Source organism: Platalea leucorodia (genome assembly GCF_965183815.1).
Source record: "Platalea leucorodia genome assembly, chromosome: 6".
Lineage (NCBI taxonomy): Eukaryota > Metazoa > Chordata > Aves > Pelecaniformes > Threskiornithidae > Platalea > Platalea leucorodia.
The window spans coordinates 60,166,039-60,187,321 of NC_138828.1; the positions used below are offsets into that span (position 1 = coordinate 60,166,039).

At 45.9% G+C, this 21,283-nt stretch overlaps 1 protein-coding gene across 1 annotated transcript; it reads right to left on the bottom strand.

The window, feature by feature from the left end:
* Nucleotides 1-15,214: 15,214 nt before the first annotated feature.
* On the bottom strand, nt 15,215-19,741 carry UCHL1 (ubiquitin C-terminal hydrolase L1; the record flags this gene model as incomplete). Its single annotated transcript, XM_082315904.1, has 7 exons — nt 15,215-15,556; nt 15,853-15,911; nt 16,280-16,349; nt 16,731-16,778; nt 16,854-16,939; nt 18,310-18,460; nt 19,577-19,741. 7 exons carry the CDS (start codon nt 19,739-19,741, stop codon nt 15,470-15,472), a joined length of 666 nt encoding a protein of 221 aa, XP_082172030.1. The 3' UTR covers nt 15,215-15,469.
* Between the last annotated feature and the right edge of the window lie 1,542 nt (nt 19,742-21,283).

A 21,283-nucleotide genomic window follows, 5' to 3' on the forward strand; every position in this document is an offset into this window, starting at 1 on the left:
AGCACATAGACTTTCTGAATACATTTGTATTTTTCAGTGCTCAAGGCTGTGAAACCCAGAGGGGAGAGAGAGAGATGGGGTTTCTGCAGCCCGTCCCAGAGAGGGGGCTATGCAGTGGGGAGGACACATCCTAACTTCCAGGATCTACTTCTTATCTCCCTCTTAAACGTCTGGCCCTCGATGCCTGAATGGAAATTACTCTATTGGAACATTCTGCATTTGAAAGCTTGCGATAATACAAAAGCCATCCTCTGACTGATTTCTTCTTACAGAAACACCATTCAGAAGTACGGAGGGACATGTTTACATCAACAGATATCCTTAGTTTATAACATGGTGAGTGATTGCGAAACTTAGGACTGACTTTCCAAACCTGTTTAAGTTCTCAAGTGATAATACAGTTAACACATCCTTTACAGAAAACATGTGCAAAAATAAGGAAATGAATGCTTAAACACATAATAAATCTTTTGCTCTCCACAGAATAAATACACTGTCCTTATCAGGTATAAACCATGGCCTATTTCTTCATAATCGTAATCATAAATCTGGCTCAGTTATTGTATATATTCTACTATCTGTGTTTACGTTTGAAGAATACTCCTGTAAATTTCCGAAAGATAAAGGGATTATTTTTTTTCGTAGATATTTACAAGTTACTAGTTCTGGGTGATAATAGCAGGAGTACCATCAGACAGGAAGCTATATAACAACTGTTTATCTAAAAATTATATATGCTACTAAAGCTGCATCTGGGATTGGAAACAGAATATTGATATTGCTTTTAAAACCTTTTAATACATATATTTTGAGGTTATTGAAGAAAGAACGTAAATTTGGGGGCGGGCACGATTGAAACAGTCCTGTTGTTAAATAGAAATATACCTTTCATTACAGTTTAAAAAGGAATGGTGTGTTTTTCTCGGTGTGTCGGATGTGTAGGATCTAGGACATGTGTAACCACTTGTTACTTTGCTTTCAGGGAAGTGGTGTTTGGTGGTGGTGTCGTAGCTTGCTGTCTGTAGTACTTACAAAGCCCACTTTGCTGTAGTGTGAGCACTACGCCCTGAAGAGAACATGGCATCTAGAGAAACCATGGTTCTTCAAGGCACATGCTATGGCCATCTGTGGGCATGTCCCAGCATCATATCTGGGCTGTCTGTGTGGATTTCACGAAGGGTTTTGACTATGTGAATCAAGGTAATTTGTTGATACTCCTGTAAATTTGATGAACTAACACATCTTTCTATGGAGGGTGTTTTCAATCAATGGTATTTTTAGAAATGTTTTGTGGTTACAGAGTTAAGTGAATGGGGGTATTGGCCCTGATGTTACTGAGAATGATGTTTGCTAAACTGCCGATGAGCACTAAGGATGCTGACAGTGCCATTTATACATGGCGCTGTTAAGATACGAGAGTCCTTATCGTGAAGAAGTTATGTGCAAAGAGAAAGATAATAGAGGAAACCATGTATGACTTGTCATGTGTAAGCAGTTGTTTTCAGTTAGCTCCTGCTCGTAATGATAATCATTTGCACATTAATTGCTTCAAATGTCTTACAATGTGTTTGGATTTATGTTCACTCTGAGAAAAAGTCAGAAGTTGTGTTTCAACCAGGACCATCTGGTTTGTTGTGGATGTTTAAAGTTTATATCGGTGCAAAAGCAATTGAAGAAATTCACTGAAGAAAAATCTGTCAAGGGATATTAAATGTAAAGACACCCCATCTACCTGTAGGGTGTCCCTCCAGCTCCACGGAAGCTGGTACAGCGTGTAAGGGCACACCACAATATGTTCAGTCTCCTCTCATATTCTGCCCCAAGGTCGTGCTACCGGCTGTTCACAGAGGCTGGATACTGATCTAGGGTGCTTTTTGATCAGATTCTGCATAACGCTTTAATACTCGAGACCAGGAATCACACTTGTGGTTTGAGCTGCATCTCAATGTTACTGAGGGTTTTGAGGGTTTTTTTACCTTCAATGTGCTTTTTTGAGATGGCATAATGCTGATAGCACCAGGAAAAATCATGGGCAGGGAAGCAAAGCATTCGGTAAGTTACAGTGCCATCTATAGAAGGAACACAGCACCAGCCTGCAAACTGAGGTCTCATTGCCTTCAAAAACTTTATTTTGTACCTTCAACAACCAGGTCACTGTTTTAACCATCAGTTGGAACTAAACATTAAATCCAACAGAAAACTTTGAGCACTGCACTGATTCTTTAGGCATTACTGAAATCCTCAGAAAACTTGTTCAGCTTTCCCCTCTGCTTCCCTCAGACCGTATTTTTCTGCCAGTGTTGTACCAGTATTTTTCTGCCAGTGTTGTACCGGTCTCGCATTCGTTTTTTCCTAGTGGACCTCCATCTCCTGGTAACACAGAGCTGTTTGGTGGTCTCATTAAGGGCCAGGGGACTCTTAAACTTGGTCTTCCCCTTGCCAAGGGGGTAGGCTAGTAAAGGTACTTAGGTTAGGCTTTGCACAAGACAGAATTGAGCAAAGCCTTATAATTCTTAGTGTGCACATCCAGTTATCACCGTGTGGCAAAGGCTCTGACTGGGAGGTCAGGGGTCTGCCTTCAGCTCCCTATTGTACCTGCAGCTGGTCCTTCTGTGTTTTAGGAGCTGGCGACCACCAGCAGACTGTTACAGTGTACAGTGAGTTCTACAGCTCTCTGAATTACAGTTTGCATAAAGAAACTGGATATACATTAAGCCAAGGAGAGATGTTGAGATGCTGACTTCATGATGAGAAGTTCAAAATTGGTGTGGAAGAGCCAGATTCAAGTCCCTATTCCAGTGACTATTTCGTTGCTTACAAAGTGGAGGACCACTGTGGGAAGAGAGAGAGAGAACCATCACCATGAAGTGCCAAATAGCTTAGTAGTTAACTTCGTTAAACATAGAGGGCTTCAGCGCATGTTTTGGCTGCAGAGCAGGAGAAAAAGCCTAGCCAGAGAAGAAACATAACCCAGGGCTGTCTGTCATGTCTCTTTTTTTTCTCTCATTCAAAAAGGGCACATAATATTAGGAGAGTATTCACGGTAAGAGTATTAAGCAAGGATAAACCCCTCCCTCTTGCCATCACGTGTTTAACTCCTTTTGGAGTAAACCCGTGCCTAGACTCAGTATTTCCCACCAGCTACTTTAAGCCATGCCTCACTGAGCTTGTCGCTTTCTGGGCTCCCCAGCCATCAGCCCCTCGTTCCTCCCGGTGGTTTTGTAGGGGGTCATGCTGCCTAACCGAAGGCCAAAGTTTCCCTGAGTGGCAGAGCGTGCGGGAGTGGGGCTTTGCCGCACTCGCTGTTCACTGACGGTTAGCAGTGTGTAGTTTGCTCGGGAAAGCTGGTGGCGGAGCAGGGTGTTTAATGCAAGGCTCTGGTGACCTAGCCTGACCGCCCAGCCCTCCTGCTTTTTTCTACCAGTTGGCTACAGCACTGTGGCTTATCAGTAAGCATCCTCATTGCTTCAGGCAATAATGGCTGTGGTTTGGAAACTCTCTCTCTGCCTCCTGTAAGTCTGTAGATTTTGGTGAGGTGAGTAAAAGAAGACCCAGGATCTAATGTGGTACCATTTACCATCACTGGGCGTTTTGCCGCCAGCTTCAGCTGGCTTAGGAGTTGGGTTTATGATCCTGAAGAAACTGGATGAACTGTTCTTAAGCTAAATGAAAGGAATGATGAACTCCAGTTACTTTTATAATGTCTTCTTGCCTGAACTTGCTTCATTCAGACCCTGATTCTGGAGGATATAAGATCAAAAAAACCAGCTTCACTGTGCAGCTGAATTTCTTGTGCCCACTTACAGCAATGTGCTTGCATTTTCAACACTGGCAAAAACCTGCTTGCAAAACAACTCTGAGAATATGAAAACAAAAGTTCACAGACATTTTTAAAAGAAACAGTTTAAAGTCTTTCACTACTGAAAACTACTTTTAAAATGTATTTGGTATTCACAGAAAATGCCGTGTTATCTTTTCAAAAGCCTTAGACACCTTAGGTTTGGGGAAAATACTTTGAATGAGCAGGGAGAATTACAATTTGCCTTCCAGGAGGACTAATGCTTAGGATCTTAGTTCCAGGGAGGTAGCTAAATTGTTATTAAGTCTGACATAAGTCTGACTAGCTGAGATGACAGTCTAGATGCTGCCATTCCAGAAATACAGACCTGTAGTCCTTTCACCACTAACACCTTCCTTTGCCTGTCATCTAAGTGAATACTTCTTTTTTCTAAATGCCCACCAGCCTGTAGAAAGTAGCGCAGAGTAAGATGATACTCCAGAAGAACAAGGGCATGGTAATGAGAGTCATTAGCCATAGTCATTAGTCATTGAGTCTCTTGGGCAGAGGTATTCTGTGCACGATCGAGGGAAGCTGTTACCCTTCGAGATACGGTGGGAATAGAGGGGATATCTTAAGTCAAAGACCATTCTGGAAAACAATCCCCACGTCGTTGCATGCCAGCTAAACTCCAGCATAGCTCATGCTGTGTGGCTGCCGTGAAGGAATGCAGACCTGGGTGGCTTCTGTCCGTCTGTTCTGTCTCATCCCGGGGGCTTCCCGGACTGGCAGACTGAGAGATGTACTAAAAGAAGCACATCTGGGCCACAAGACATCAGTAAAGCTCATTACTGGTTCAAGTACAAAATCTGTATGTTAGAACACAGCACGTATCTATATAAAAAGGCCATTCCGGACCATGAACATTTTTCAGATCAGCTATAGTTTTAAATGAACCATGAAATGAGAGGCCTGTCCTTCTGTGCTGTGGGCAGCAGTTGTATATCTGAAGACCGTAAGCGTGCACTGGCTGTAGTTCGGGAAGCCTATTCCCGTAGTCCATTCCAATAATTTCGGGTGTCCTTTCCTTTTTCAGTGCAGAAAGGTCAACTACAATTTCCTACAAGAAATGACAGGAGTTTCAAAGCACGTTCCTACATTATGGGTGACTTCTTTCTTTTTACAGCTTACAAAGTATATGCATGTTTGATAGTATTTGCATAGTTTCCTCCAGCTAGTTATCTTACAGACATGGGACAGATTTTTAAGGGCATCACTGTGTGCCCTTTTGCTCTGTTATAGATTTCACTGTTTATGCTTTATTTGCAAATAAAATATGCACAAGCATTTATTTTGCCCCAGATAAGAATGACTATAAATAAACAAACAAGCAGGCGTTGAAAGCCCTTTCTAGTTCCTGCATCTGGGTTTCCCTCCTGCAACAGAAGTCATTCTGAAAGCTTCACTGAAAGCTTGCTTTGAAAATGAGTATTTTTGCAGGCTGCAGACTGCTGACTGCGGTACTACATTTACTAAAGAGATGGAGTCACACAATGGTTTGCCTCTGTTTTATCTAGGTCACGGGCCAGAATTCTCCTGGGTGCTAACATTTTCAATTAAGCTGAATTTGTCAGTGCACAGTGGAGCTATTTTCCTTTTTAAAGCTGGTCCTAAATGGGAATGCTGAGTGTCATGCCTGGTTTAACTGGTTTTGGTTCTGTGTAGAGTCAAGGGGTGAAGTCCTCTCGCCAAGGGGCTGGCCACTCGCTCTGCCGTGGCCAAGCATTAACCCGGTGTCAGAGCTCCCTAACTTACACCCCCCCACCCCATACATTCACCGCTGTTGATTTTATTAAGGGACTTTGGCAGTGTTCTAGGGGGATAGCTGGAGGGATCGCTTGCAGTCATTCATAAAGAAGAGGAGCTCAGCAAAATATAGTTATGGCCGGTCTCTCTGCACCAAGTTTAGGTACTAAGAGCCTAATTTAAACCCTAGAAATATAAAACCTAGAATTTGAAACCTAGCCTATTCCAATAGTCTGTGTATAATAAATTTTCCCTAAATTCAATGCAGTAACCTATCTTCTTTTTGTTCCTAACAAATCCTTTTCCTCTTACACGTGAATATGCTTGTGAGCAGTAGCTCTATCTCAGGCATTTTAAAGAAGTATCGTGCAGGATGTATTGACTGTGTTCAGATTTTATGATTTCTTATTTAGACCTAAAATTTTTAAATTATTCTCTGTATTATGATGATCCATGTTGTATGCTGCGTATTTTACACAATGCGGATAAGATACTAAATCTGTTATGTACATAAGAGAAAATAACGAAGCTGGGTCCAGTCAGTGACTTGTTCAGGACAGTGCAAGAAAAGCTAAACTGTGTGACGGTTCTGGCCCTCATTGCCACTAGTTTAGAGCAGAGGTCTCACGAGGAGCCGCTGAGGGAGCTGGGGTTGTTTAGTCTGGAGAAGAGGAGGCTGAGGGGAGACCTTATGGCTCTCTACAACTGCCTGAAAGGAGGTTGTAGCGAGGTGGGGGTCGGTCTCTTCTCCCAAGTAACAAGCGATAGGATGAGAGGAAATGGCCTCAAATTGCACCAGGGGAGGTTTAGGTTGGATATTAGGGAAAACTTCTTCACTGAAAGGGTGGTCAGGCACTGGAACAGGCTGCCCAGGGAAGTGGTTGAGTCTCCATCCCTGGAGGTATTTAAAAGACAGGTAGATGTGGTGCTTGAGGACATGGTTTAGTGGTGGACTTGGCAGTGACAGGTTAATGGTTGGACTTGATGATCTTAAGGGTCCTTTCCAACCTTAACGATTCTATGATTCTAGTTCTGCTCTCTGCTCTAGAGAGAGCCTTTTCTTCACCTGTTGGCACATATTGGATGTATGAAGTTATTATATGGATATAACCAGAAGTATCCCTTGGCCTGACTGCTGAAGTACTGGAATGAAGAATATTGAGATCTTGCCATAAACATGAAGAATAATGTGGAACTGGATAAACCATATCCAACTTGTTATTGTTTTATTTCTTAAGAAGCTTTATAAAGCTTATTTCCTAAGAAGCTTTCCAGCAGCATTCTTATGAAAAAGACCCTGAACAGAGGGAAGTTGCTCTGTTGGTGGTCACCGCCGGTGAAAAGTCCAAAAATCTCCTGTCTGAGAACGAAGGCAGAGACAGCCCACACAGGTCTGTGCTCTTCTCATACACACAAACGTTATCTATTATATTGCAGTGTGCAAATATGCTAAAAATGTATACTTTATTTATACAAACTCATGTTACTGCTGCGGTAAAGAATATTTGGGAAAGCAGTTGAACTTGTGAACGCTTACACTTCAGACTACAGTTACATTGTTGAGATTCACATTTTCTGCCTGGTTATAATTTATAAACATTGGATTTAGTCAGGGAAAGTCTTCATACAGCTTAAGTGTAATTTCCTGCGGTAAATGGAGTCTGATGGGTGAGGATATGAAATCTTGGAAAAGTTTAATCATTCTAAGGAAGGCTGTCCTGCTTGATGTGGTAGAATCGGTATAATTTTGTAAGAAGGACTGGCAGTTTGCTAATTCCCTGTCCAATCCAGAGTGAAAAATACCAAGTGAGGGGCTTCTGCTTGAAAGCAAATGGATTTTTGCCCTCCTAACATGATGGGATCAGGCTCTGAATCCAAGCAGATGTGAAAATATCATCAAGTGTCTGACTAAGGAAATCACTTCAGCCTATACAAAACTTCAACCATGTGCTCGAGCCTAACTGGAGGCTTGATTTCAGTTGAAATCATGGACTAACCGTGACCTGAGGTGCTTGGTAAAATCAGAGCCCAAGTGGTATGTAGGAATTAAAAATAAGTGCTCCTGTTGCAGCCCAGGAGCTGAATTCATCTAGCATATTTGATCAGAGAACTTTTCCCGGCCCCACCGAATCTGATGGGGTCTACTGCCAAAGTGACAAAATGACATTTCCTGACAGGCATATATCAAATGAATGTCAGTAACAAACATAATGTTGCTGTGGACCTAATGTTTCAATTTTTTGAGAATAACTTTTCTCTCCTTATGATTGCACCCCACAGGGGCCCAGGTGTACTTGTGGATTCTCCTTTCAAGTGTGCCAGCTAAGCCTATAGGATAAAGAAACCCCAAGACCTGCATGTTGTTAGCTGCTGTGGGAGGTATATCTCAAGTTTTGAAAATCAAAGAGATTTTAAACTAATTTCTTCCTGTGTTTTTTCAGTCTGTCAATGAGTGCGTGGGTCTCGGCTCACAACATAGCAAGCATATTCCCTGCAGGAAACACAGGCAGCGGTCGCAGGCTCTCCTGGGACTCTCTCCGACGACGAGCCTCAGGAGCGGCAGCCATGAGCTATCCACATCCAAACTGCAGCTAAGCAAAGGATTAAAGTCAGTCATCTGAGTGACATGTGTCCCTGCAGCAGCCACGGCATACGGGGCGGTAGAGATGAAGCAACTTTTGTAAAATGTGTTGTGCAAGATCCCCAGCTGCTTAACCAGCAGTTTTTTGTTGCCCTGAAACACTGCACTTTCCCAAAGAGCAACTCTGTGCCTGCAGAAAAACTTTCCCAAACCCTCACAGCCTGATCCAGGGCCGTGAACATGCATCAGACTGATTCAAACCAAACAGAGGATTTTGTCACCTTTTATAAAATATTTGCACGACATTTTACAGGCAACTTTGTCGTCGCTGCTGGCTGCGCCGACCATTTCTCAAAATGCAGCGGGTGCTACTTTATGACTTGTTGCCAGAGGGTCTTGTTGGGATACAGAAAATTGAAAACCAAGTCCCAAACTGTGTGTCATGCTTAAGGGAGACATGTCTGCCTCTGTATGTAGCATTGGGCTGCACCAGAAACCTCTAATGGCTGCTTTCTGAAGTAGGGAAAAATTAACCATCCAGTAGCTAACCCCTTCTCCCACTTCGCTGAGTAAAAATTGATCCTGACAAATACGTTGTTTATTGGCACGACTTGACCTTCAGGTCCATTGTTCCGTGAAAGGAGAAAGAACGGTTGGTAAAGTCAGAGAAGGTATCAAGGTAGCCAAATAATTATATCATTTTCTGAACCATCTTGTTCCTTCATCCATTCCTTCTTCAAACCATTCCATAAAACCACCAGGAACGTGGCCACAGCTTTGCCACCTGACTCTTCTGCACGTCAGGAAGCCTGAACAGTGCAACCAGCCTCCTTTCTGTAATCATCTGCAGTTCAGATTTATGCATACTCCTCAACTTCCCAGAGCTGCTAAACATTTTTGTGGGATGGGAGGGGGAAAAGGAGGGAGAAAGTAATATTTCTTGAATCGTGATGCAATAGAAGTCTACTGGAGAAATATCTTGAGGCGTTAGAAGGGGACTCAAGGGACGATACGTCAATACAGACCCTCTTTTGCAGGCAGACATGAGTTCACCTGACTGTTCTCCAAGTCAATCAAGTTGTGGTTAGCCTAACCCTGAGCTTTAGCTAATAAGCCGTGCTAAGAGGTAAGGTATATTAACTCAGGCCCAAAGCCAAACTAGTGTAAATATAAAACTCTGCCTGCAAAAAGCTCCACATGTAGTTATAAAGTTAGTTTTAATTCCAACTCTGCCATCAATTTCAAGCACCACCTTAGGCAAATCACTGAATCTATGTCTCAGTTCCTTACTTGCGAAGTGGGGACAGTAAAACCGCATTTCTCCCACTCTCCATACATTAAGAGTGGAAGCTGTTCTGGTAAGATGTTAACATGCACACGTATAAAGACTTGAAAAGAAAATGCAATATGCAATTCAGTCTGGCTACGGTGCTGTAAGTAATAATACCTCTCAGCATGGTATTGAGTGTTCTTAGGCAATGGAATTGACTGTCTTGGTTTTTATAGTGCTCTGCTTGAAATGCTAAACCCACTGGAATACCTTTGCCCAGTCTTGTTCCTCCAACATCATGCAGATCTCCTCACTTTTTATATCTTGCTGCAGGCCTTGCAATATCAGCTAACCACATCTGAAACTCATCTAAGCAAAAAGTACATAAGAAATTTTCAAATCAGTCCTCTGTTGCTTGTTACTTTTGCATCGGGCTTCACCTAGAACTACATTTCTGATGCACGGCAATTCTTTAAGGGGTTGGGAAATTTCATTAAACTGTCTCATGTTGTTTATGGTACTGCTGGAAAGATGACTGTTAAAAAACAAGCAGGAATCCTCTCCTTTTCCCATTTTCCCTGTCAAGCGTTCTTTGCTCTTTTTCCTGCACCCTGTTCCCAGTAGGGTTCCCCGTCACCCTTAGGGATGTTACACATATCCTCAGGGAGGGCTCCCCATGCTTCTGTTTCTGATTCATTGACCGTGGAAGAGCTGCCTCAGATCTGCCCCTGGCCTCTGCTTTCGCCTACTCTTTGTGAAGAGCCAGCCCTCCCGCCAGTGACAAATCCTGCGCCTCCTCCTAGGTGCCTCAGCTGCTGCTCCTGCAGCCATTCGGGTCCTTCCACCCCAGCCGGAGCGGAAAAGCAGCAGTCAGCAGCACCAGCCTCCAGCTCCTCCTGCGAGGAACGGCTCCCCCGCGCACGGCCCGGGGAGGAGGCTCGCAATTAGCTCCTCGTCAAGGAGCACGGCACTGCGTTCCCAAGGCTGGAGCAACACTGATCGCTGCTCCAGTTTTTCATACTGTAACAAGTAACCTGGGGCAGTTTAACAAAAGCTGCTTGTTAAATCCCAGTCCCTTGCAAACTTCCAAGGATGGAGATGCCCCTGTTTCTCTGATGACTTGTTCCAGTACTGTAGTACCTTCCCAGGAAAGAAGTACTTTTCTAGTTTCCGAATGTCCCGAACTGAACCTTCCAAGCTGCAATTTGCGGTTACTGCCCTTTGATATACCATCTCCTACTACCAAGAAAAAAATTGGCTTTGTCATCTTTGCAACTGCCCTTGAAGTAGTTGCAGGCTACAATTAGATCCTCCCTTGGTCTCCTCCGTGCCAGACTATACACACCCAGCTCCACCAGCCTCTCCTTGTAGGCCACATACTCCATGCCTCTGGCTGCCTCAGTAGCCTTCTGCTGGACCCTCTCCAGATTCTTCCACGTCCTTCTTGGACTGGGGTGGGGGGAGACACCCAGAACCAAACACAATATTCAGGTGTAGCCTCACCGGTGCCAAGTAGAAATGGATAATAACTTCCCTCCGTCCGCTGGCCTCGCTCCTCCCAATGCAACTCCCAACACAGTACACAATTTGCCTTACTCACAAGGAGAGCACACAACACATGGGCTTATATTCAATTTGGCGCCCACCGTAACCCCCAGGGCCTGTCGAGCAGGGCTGCAACTCAGCCTGTCACCTCCGAGCCTGCACAGAGACATGCGGTGGCCCCAGCCAGGTGCCAAGCTCTGCACCTCGCCCTGTTGAACCCTGTGAGGTTTCTTCTAGCCCCATCCTCTCATCTATTGAGGTCCCTCGCGCTTGAAGCATTTGGAATGTCAGCCACTCCCTGTAACTTAATATCACCCTGTGCAAGAATTTAAAAATGACCAAACACAAGTGATATTTTAATTCCTTTGGTCACAAAGGAATTTTAATGCTGTTACTCAGCTTCTGGCTGCATTTTTCCCAGTTGTTCTTTGCTCCCATTTGGTCCACAGTCTCACTGAGCTGCAGTCCTGTCATCAGCCTCTTCTTGGCTGTTGGCAGCACCAGGAGAGGGATCCTGTGACTACGAGGCTTATTGCCAGTCTCTTGTTTTCTCCCTATACACAGCACACAGGCTGGTGGGACTGGCCCCTAGAGCTCCCCTGTGCCTTTGCATCAACAGCAGAGGATATTAGTATGTCTAATTCCCTTTTTCAGGTAACTACTTCTCCATCTTAAATATTTATGGCTTGATAAACTGGTCTGTGCATCAAAAGCTGGATGCTGCTGCAGTTATTCCCACTCTTTCTTTCCCCCCCAAACAATCATATTTAGCATGGAAATAGGAGTGCCTATATTGTACAGCAGTATATACTGGACAAAGAGCTGGTGCGGTGCTGTATCAGCTGCAAATAAGCTATGGACCTAAGCCAAGGGCTATTGAAATGTGTAAGAGGCTTTGGATGTTACATCACACCTAAGTTAACTTTTGACTAAATTAAGGATTGGATATTTAGCTCTGAAATCAGAAGTGTGCTTAAGCATGTGAGTGGTCCCACTGAAAGCAGTGGGGCTACCTGCGGACTTAACATTACAGACGTGGTTGGATAACATTGCGCCCGGATCCGTTTTGCCGTTGGTGGCTCCCAAATCAGACTCGTTGCTGAAAGTTTCCCAATGCTGCCACCTACAGAACAGGTTAACTATAGCTTTCAACATAGCAGAGAAAAAAACTTAGGAAAATAATAGATTGGGCACAGTCAACCCTGGATACGGTTCTAAATTAGCAATGTGCAGGTCTAAACAGATAAGCCTGAAATCCTACCCGAGATTCTTAACTATTTCTCAAATATTTCCAAGGATAGTTCTATATATTAACTGTTAAAAGTCCACCTCTGGAAGGCTGCACAAAAATGGCAGGAACCTGTTAATTCACATTAAATAATTTGCTCAATAGACTCCTCCCATATCTGGAAGAGCAGCAGTGGCAACAGCCAGTCACAGGTTTCTTTCAGAGCGGGCATAAAACACAAAACAAGCTTCACGAGCTCCTACCCTTCTCAGTAATTGTCACAGTGAAAATTCAGGAGTGAACGCAGGAAAAACACATAGGGTTTTAGACGAGAAATGGAGAGGGTCAAAAGATCTAATTTAATTAAAGAGGATGCATAGGAAATCAAGGAACGGTAGCAGTTCCATATGGAACTACAGATTTAAGATAAAAACACAAAGAGGAGAAAACAAGCAGAGACAAGAAACAAAACGAGCCTCCCTTCAGATAGGATGTGACCAACAGAAAATATTAAGTTATCAGAGAGCATCTTCTCAGGAAAACAATGCATTTTGATTCATAACACTCTTAAAAAGCCTACAGACATTTACGCCTCTTGGTCCAAACACTTCTGCTGAAGTGTGAAACAATGGGCAAAGATTAAAATTCAGAAACTTGCAAATAGGTAAAACTAGCTGGAGAATAGGCATAAAAAGTGTTTATTTTGAGATTATACACACCTGAGATGACTTTAAAATATCTTTCATCTTTTCTTTTTTTATGGCTTATTCTATATGGTTTTGACTTGGCACATACATGCTTCCATGCATCGTGACTTTTCTTCTGCAGTAGCACATCTGGAACAGCTGCACCGTTAGTATTGCAAAAGCTTCCATCTATTCAGCTTACAGATCCTGACCCATTGTTTGAGACCTCCTTCACCCAAAGCAGCTCCATCCCAGCTCCCGAGACCTTCGCCATCCCCAGCCAGCTCATCTTCCTCTTTCCACCCAGGCTGTTTTAGAGGAAAGCCCAGCTGTTTCCCAGGTCTCTGTGGTGATTTTAGTAGGGGAAAACAGCCTTGCTAATGATGTTATACATGAGCGGATGGATAACATTCATTCCTTAGTTGTTCCTTTATTTCCATCCTTTGAAGCTGTACCTGGGACCAGAAGGTGAGAAAATAAGAAAGATCTGTCACAACCCTTTCCCTGTTTTTCCATGAGGCCAAAATTATTCAAATGTTGCCTTTCAGTAGATTCTTAACCCAAAAGCTTGAGTAGAAGAGTGAAAAAAGGTTATAAAACACTAAAATAACTTCAGTAGCACTACAGATTTATATTGCCAGATTAAAAAAAAGAAAAAAAAAAAAGAAAACAGAAACATTTGACTGCTGCAATCACTATAAAAAAATACAGTAGTGTCTTGAAGGCACTTTCAGGTTGCTTCAGCATTGCCTGCCTGTGTAACTGCAGACAGGCAGTTATGGCAGGTACCCTGGGCAACGGCCTTAAAGGCACGAAAAGGGTCCCGTGCAGAATTGGAGCACGCTCCCCCAGGTACGGCATACAGCTGACTGGGCTCTGCTCTCTCCTGCCCCCTCCTCCTACCGCATCTGATTTTTATTGCTCCTTCCACCCTCCGGCGCTCATGCCGCACGCATTTCCTCTCTTGCAGGCTTTGTTGCTTAGCAGCCTGAGCCGCGGGCATGGCTCCGAGCCTGCGCTGGAGCAGGAGGCTGCAGCAGAGATGCCCCAGGAGGCCTCCCTCCACCCTGCGACAACTTCCACTAAAAGGCAGAGTAAGATGCTGTTGTAGAGAACACCTCCCTGCTAACAGAAACCAAGAGACTAACATTCAGAATTGAAGTACTCCAAGCATTAGCTGATCCTCAGAATTGGAATTAAAATGTGTTGCTACCCCCTGCTAGCTTCAGCTATGAGCAGCAACGAGGCCCAATACCAAACACCTTCAGACCACACATGGCTTTAATCAAGGCTTGTATTTTGAATTACCCTTCATAAAAGCTTGGAAGCCAGGAACAGTTTGCAGTGTACGCAGAGCACCAGTGACCACCGAAGAACGCGTTTCCCAGCACCATGCAACATGGCTGGCAGGCACAGACTGGGACACAATCAGTTAGGAGAAAGGCCCAAGTTGAAGTGTGCTTTATCCCTCGTACAGCTACCCGAGGTATCGGCAAGGAGCTGCAGATAAACAGCAGCCAGACTCAGGTAAGAATAGCTTCCACAGAAGGCCACAGAGTCGAGGCAAAGGAGTATGTAATATATATATCAAATATCTTTCTTCCCCCTGAACCCAGAATTTCATCTTGCTATTCAAAATTCATGTAGTGTGGGTTTCTCCTTTTTTAGGTCATTTTGGAAGGGCCTCTTTCAAGGCCTTCCTAACACAGTCACAAGTTAAGAAGCACACAGTGGCTAGCCAAGGATTGTGTTCAGCATTAGCCAGCAGATTTCTTTTAACCACAGGTAGGGAAAAACCCATGTTCTAGTACAGTCTCGTATAAGGAAACACACCACTAACCAATTCAGTGGGTATTCTGTTGCTTGTAGCGTTAATACAAATAGCCTCTGTTTAACAGCAGCTGCAAGTTGACATTTGAGCATTCATTTATCACACCTTACCCCTCTAAAATAAATGTATTCAGGGTGGCAAATCACAGCTTCAGAGTTTCAGACTAGGCATTAGGAAAAGCTTTACCAGAAGGGCAGTGCAGCACTAGAACACAGTATGCAGACAGTGGTGCGTCTCCATCCTGGGAGGCCTTTGGGACACTAGAAAATGCAACTGTCCTGCTAACCTGAGGCTGACATTAACTTTTTGCTCAGAGGAGAGCTTTGAGGGTCCTTTGAAAACAAGGCTTATAGAGGATGCCACATATAACTCCTTTTGGAGAAAGTTACAGTGATCACTTAGGCCATTTAGTCTTCCAGCAGAACATTTTATTCTCATTAAGGACAAGGAAATATCAACCAACAGCTCAATTAACATGACACGATTAAACAAGCCCTGTTAAGCATTTTCTACTTAACGTGAAAAAAAGGGTCTAAAGACATCTGATGTGTCCAAACTGTTCACATTAAAACTTGAGCTCATCCTTCAGCATAAGCTCAGCTGATGTTGCTCCTGTGTACAGCAAAAGGTGGAAACAATTTGAGTTACCAGAACAGCTGTGTTTAACAAGTACTGAAGCACTGGAGTTTAGACTGCATTTACTGGTGTGCTATTAGACTGCTTTCCTTGCATCTCTTCAGAGTCTCAGGCAGACTTGCAGAAAGCCACAGCAGAAAAACGAACTTCTCCTTTTTCACGTTCTGTAAATTGTCTGCAAATCTTAGCAGAATCCTTGGAAGAAAAGAAAAAAGCTGTTTAGACTATCAGAATACACTTGCTGTAGAGACCAAGTCTTTGCAGCTCTTCTCTGGGTCCCACCAACTAAGTTACAAGGTCTTGTAGCACCAACTAATAAATACACTTAACAGATACCTAGCTCTGTGGCACAATACTACCTTGTTACCACAGTATACGAAGCACCAACTTGTACAGCAAGTAGGTACAGCCACTACACACTGAATGCCTGCCTCTCACCCTTTTGTAAGCCCTGTTTTCAGGGAAAACGAGCAGGTAGGGAGAAGTCTTACCTTCAATAGCAAGTCACCTGAGCTTGTGCCATGGTTTACAGGAAATGGCATACGCCCATCTGCGAAAGAAAGTCCCCATCACTCAGTGAACTTAATATTACTTCTTAATTAGCAGAACTGAGTACAGTGGGCCCAAGAAACAAGTACACACATAAAGATACTTGGGAGGTCAGAATAAATTGTCAATACATAGCTTGAGTGAGAAGGGGACTAAGCATTCCCAGCTCTACAGGAGATTACATGCTTTACAGGAGGGCCTAGGCATTCAGTGCAACCCATCTTCAGTTAAAATCTTCAAGTGAAGACAAATTATGTATTGGCTTCAGGAGCCTCAGTGAGCAGCTTAACTAGCTCCAAGTATCTAGCCTGAGCCCCCAGTGCTGCTGTACGGTGTAAAGCAGGCCCAGTCCAACTCCAGAGTTCTTACCCAGTTCGTACAGATGTCCATCCACATTGACAAACAGGATGAAGTGGAAGTTCACACTGTTGTCCTCGACCTCAGGAGAGACCATTAGATACACTTGTTAGATTGAAAAAAGCCTAGGACTGTGAATCCTACTTGTGACTACAGGACAGAGGAGATGCCAACAACAAAGTAACAGCAAAAGACTAAAAACTGAAGTTTGGCTGAAGAGGTCTCTGCAAGATCTCTACAATGTCAAGCGCCAAAAATTTAATGTACAGTCACATTTTCAGACTGGGTCTGAACCCAAATTTTCAATTCATGTTTGAGAAGAAACCCTACACAGGCATTCACCCCTCAGTCACTCACTTCTTTCCTCATGAGCTCTAACAGCTATCTGCCAGACAAAAAAATTGTATTGCTCTACCACCTTCCTTAACCCCTTCTCCCAAGACTTTACACATTCATATCTTACCCGACATTGTCCTTCTTGCGCAACTGAATTGTGCACTTCTTGTATAGCCTTAAGAGAAAGCAGATACAGGTTACTACATCCCTAAGTACTGATAGCTGTCAGCAGTTTATATAGTTCATATACCTTATTATTTGCAAAATGCTTAGCTCTCTCTTCAGGAGACAGATCAGCTGTTTCATCAAGAAACTTCTTCAGGACAGACCCCTCATCTGCACAAGATGATCAAAGATTTGATTCAGTATAGGTAGAGCATCAGTTACAGTTCAGAGGCACCCCACAGTAATGAGTGCTTGCTGCACTAACTAGGAGTCATTGCATTCAGCCTGGAACTATCTCCAGCATAAGCATGTTTAATTACCACTTGAAGTAAGCTATTTATCCAGAAGCTATTAACAGCAATCTGCACAAACAGCCAGAGTTCAAGTGCTTCAGGGTGCTCTGGATGCTTGTCCTAGAACTCGCTTTCAAATGGGATTTAGCTTTTCTGGTCCCGTCCCGTCCCGTCCTCCCCCCCCCCCCCCCCCCCCTTGCAGATTTGGCAGAGGTGCTCAGTCCTGTTTTAAAGAAATTCAAGAAAGGTGCCAGCTGTGAGGACACTTAAGTATCAACAAACAGAATATGGGCAGATGAAATTAAGTTGTCTCCCTGCCTTCAAATGAACACAGCACTTGTCATGCTAAGCTTACTTTGGTTTTCCAGAACATAAATGAGTAGTGCAGTACTAAGATGCACTGAGTTCTAGTCTTACATGCATCATTCATTTCACTCAGAGAGTGTGCTGTTTCAGAAAATCCTCTCAAAAAGAGTAAAGCAAAGCTACTCTCATTTAGCCTTCCATGCGTGTTTTCCTTTGTTTAGGATGGAATCCCATACCACCCAAAGGGTTCAAGTTTGCTTGGAATAATGAAAATAAGTTATATTTTGCAGATCCCTAGTCTTTGAACAATAAAGTATTTCCTGGATTCAATGACAGCCCTTTTTTGACAAGAACTTGTAATCCCATTTCCTAGGCGTTTCCAGCCACCAGTTGCCTAAGCCAGTTTTATATCCTTTTCTATAGGAAGAAAACCATCAAAACTATTACCTCTGCAGGAAAAGTCTACTTACAGACCCTTATCATGCTATACTACTTTCCCAGCAAAAAGAAAACATGTTTTAGACTGATTTACAGGCTACCCTGAGCAAGTCTGTTTATATTAGACATAAGTGGCATGAAGAACTTTCTCTCTTCAGTTGACATCATCACCACCAATGTCAACAGCTACTTCTGAACACGATACTTCCCAAATACAGACTTTGGCCAAACCTACTACATACCCTTTTCCTCTTGCATTGCTCACTATGATACTCTGCAGCTACTAGGAGTCAAAGTGCATTCCCTTCTATGATTCAGGCAGTAGGTGAGACTACGTGTCCCTCTCCAAGAGCTGGAAGACCCACTTACTAACCGAAGCAGTACAGCATGCCTTAACTTGGCTTCCATGAAAGCCTCAGGTGTCTCCCATAGCCCATACCCACTAAATCTTCCTCTGTCATTAAAAAAATAGAAATCCAAGCGCTTCAGAACATTCATACTCACCAAGCTTCACTTTGTCTTTATTATTAGCAACTGCATGTATCAGACCAATTGTCCCACAGGAGTTACTGACTGTCTGCTTCAGGAAATACACCTTGGAACTGATTTCTTGGTCCTTTATTTTCTCAGTCTGTTGTTTCCTGAAGTTCTCATGCTGTAAACATGTAAGCATTTCACCACAGTGATATCTTTTTATCATGCAAACTACTAGACAAATGAGTTGTGCAGGAAAATCAATAGCAGGACTGGACAAGATTTATCCAGAAAGTCATCTTTGTGGCATAGGTCCAGTAAAGAATATGTCTACACTGGATGCAGGCCAAGTCTTAATGGACTACCTGCATGACTCAGTCATATGCAAAGGCACTGTTCTTAGTCTCTCCATCTGTTCTGTACACTGGAAATAGCTTGGGGTGGGAAATCATATAATGGATAGGCTCTTTTATAACCTCTCTCAATTGTTTTGGTCCATTTAATGAGACTACTCAGCATGTCTCTCCAATTGCTTGCCTTTGTACCTTTAGGTTACTTCCCTTCATGAACCCCTCGCCATCAGAACAATGGCTAGACAAATGTAAAACCCACCGCTAGTGAAAGGCTATAATCCTTCCTTTAAAGAACCTGTTAAATATACTTTATGTCAAAGTCCATCTCCTCATCTACTTCCTTAGCATCAATTGGACTAAATGCATTCATCATACAGAAGTAATTTAGGCCTCTCCAGACACCATGATTCAGCATGGTAACAGAATCGCTATTCCTCGCTCAAGACTGCTCATGTTTTTCCCTCAGTCTGATACACAAAGCAAAGTGTAAGAGAAGTATTACAATACAAGGCCTTGTTTTGTTGCTCAGTACATTTTTAGTTCAGGCTATATGGAGGCTGGGGCCAAACACCCAGCACGCCCTACCCACCTACCCCCACCAGCCACCTACAGCCCCAGTGCAAGACAAACCCACTCCCAACCATCTGATGCTTGGAGAGATGACACAGGCACACTCCTGACGGCAGCCAGCAGGTACAGACACTGCCGCTGACCACAGCCTGTTTTTACTCCAGGGGCATTTGGGCCAGACGCGGCCTAGCTGGCCTGCCCGGGGCGACAGCAGAAACCCCGCAGGGCACCAGCTGTGGCACAGCACCAGGGGCAGCCACCGGCTCGGTGCCTGAACCCGGCCCATCCGGCTGTTGCCTGCAGGGCCGCAGCCCGGAGGACCCGCGACGGGGAGCAGTCCAGCAGGGACGCGACCGCCCCCGCCCGCCGCCTACCTGCTCGGTGAGGGGGAACAGCAGGAGCAGCGCGCAGGCCGGGGCCGGCACGGCGCCCAGCGCCTCCTCCTCGAAACCCAGCACGTCCACGAAGCGCCAGCCGGGGCCCACCCCCAGGCGGGACAGCACCTGCAGGGGCACAGCGAGGGGTGGCACGGCCGCCATGCCCGCCCCCCCCGCCCCCCCCGGCGGGGCCCGGCCTCCCCCAGCCCCGCGCCCCAGTGACACAGCACAACGCGCGGCACCGCGGCGCCCCCTGCCGGCCGCGCCCCGGCACCGCCGGCGCCGCCCGCCCGAGGGGGCGCCCCCGGGGGAGGGCGCGGCCTCCGCGCCGCTCCGCAGGTGCGGCCGCGCCCCGCGGTTCCGCTCCGCTCCGGCCGGCGCTGCCCCAGCAGGGCGGGATGCCGAGGCATGGAGAGAGAGAGAAGGGGCGGCGCCCGCCCGCGGCGGTCCTGCGGCGGGGACTCACTTTGTTCAGCATCTGGAAGACAATGCGGGGGGAGAGGGGTGAGTACCGCGGAGAGACGGCGCCCCGCCGCCCGCCCCCGCTCCATCCCATCCCTGCGGCCCCGGCCCCCTGCCCTGCCCACGGCCCCGCCGCCCCTCGCCCACCTCGGGGTTGATCTCCATAGGCTGCCAGGCCATGGCTGCAGAGCGGCGGGGAGCCGGGAAGAAGGCAGGCTGCGCCCCAGGCACGACGATGCTGTCCCCCGCGACGCCGCCCGCACAGCCCCCCGCTGCCGTCGACGCTGCAGCGCGGAGCCGCCCACCCGGCTCTTATATAGGGGCGGGCCGGCCCACTCCGCGCCGCGGCGGGGGGAGAGGGAGGAGCGGGCACGACCAAAGGGGGGGGGGGGCGCGGCGGAGCGCGGTTGCGCCGCGGAGCGGGAGGCCGGCGGGGGTGGGCGTCGGGCGGCCGCGGGGCGGGGGGGCCCGGGCGGGGCTGCGGGGGGCCGGGGGCGCTGCCCGAGCCCGGGGCCCGCGTCCTCCGCGGGCGCGGGGCGCGGCCGGCGGCGGGAGGACCCCGGCCCGCCTGCCGTCGGTGTGCAGAAAGTGCTGGAAGCGGCGGGGCCGAGGTGGCGGGAGCGGGCTCCGGCCCGGCCCGGCCCTGCTCCTCGCCCCCCTGCCGGGAGCGTGTTGCCTAAAGCAGACGATGGGTGTGATGTTCAACGTGAGCATTAGATCCTTATTTTTTAAATTTCAGGATGACTATAAATATCACAAAAGTCACTTCTCTGCTGATCGCATCTCTGCAGATTGAACCAGTTCCTGAACCAGTCCAATGAAGCTGGTTATAAAATACCGGGCTTTTTATCTTTTATTCATGACCTGACAGTTTCTCCACACGATGTCTTTGGACTAGAACATCTGTGAGCAAGGAAACAAAACCAACCTACTTGAAATACTAGAAATCACGTGGAGGCCAAGCAGGCTTTTGGATTTCACTGGCAAACAGCCAGGCGGGCGCCCTGTGGATAACCGAGAGACGCTCCGCAGTTGTCTTTCGACGGTGCGAGTACTGCACAAAACAGTCAGCGGAACGCCTGCCATCTGGTTGGTTTTGATGACTTTCTCTCTCTGGTTTTCCACCCCGTTTCAGAATGATTTGGACCCCAGTGCAGCAAAATTTCCAAGTACCTGCCTAATTTCAAGCACATTTAAATTACCATTAGATCTACTGCGCTGTAATTTAGTGGGGAAGCATTC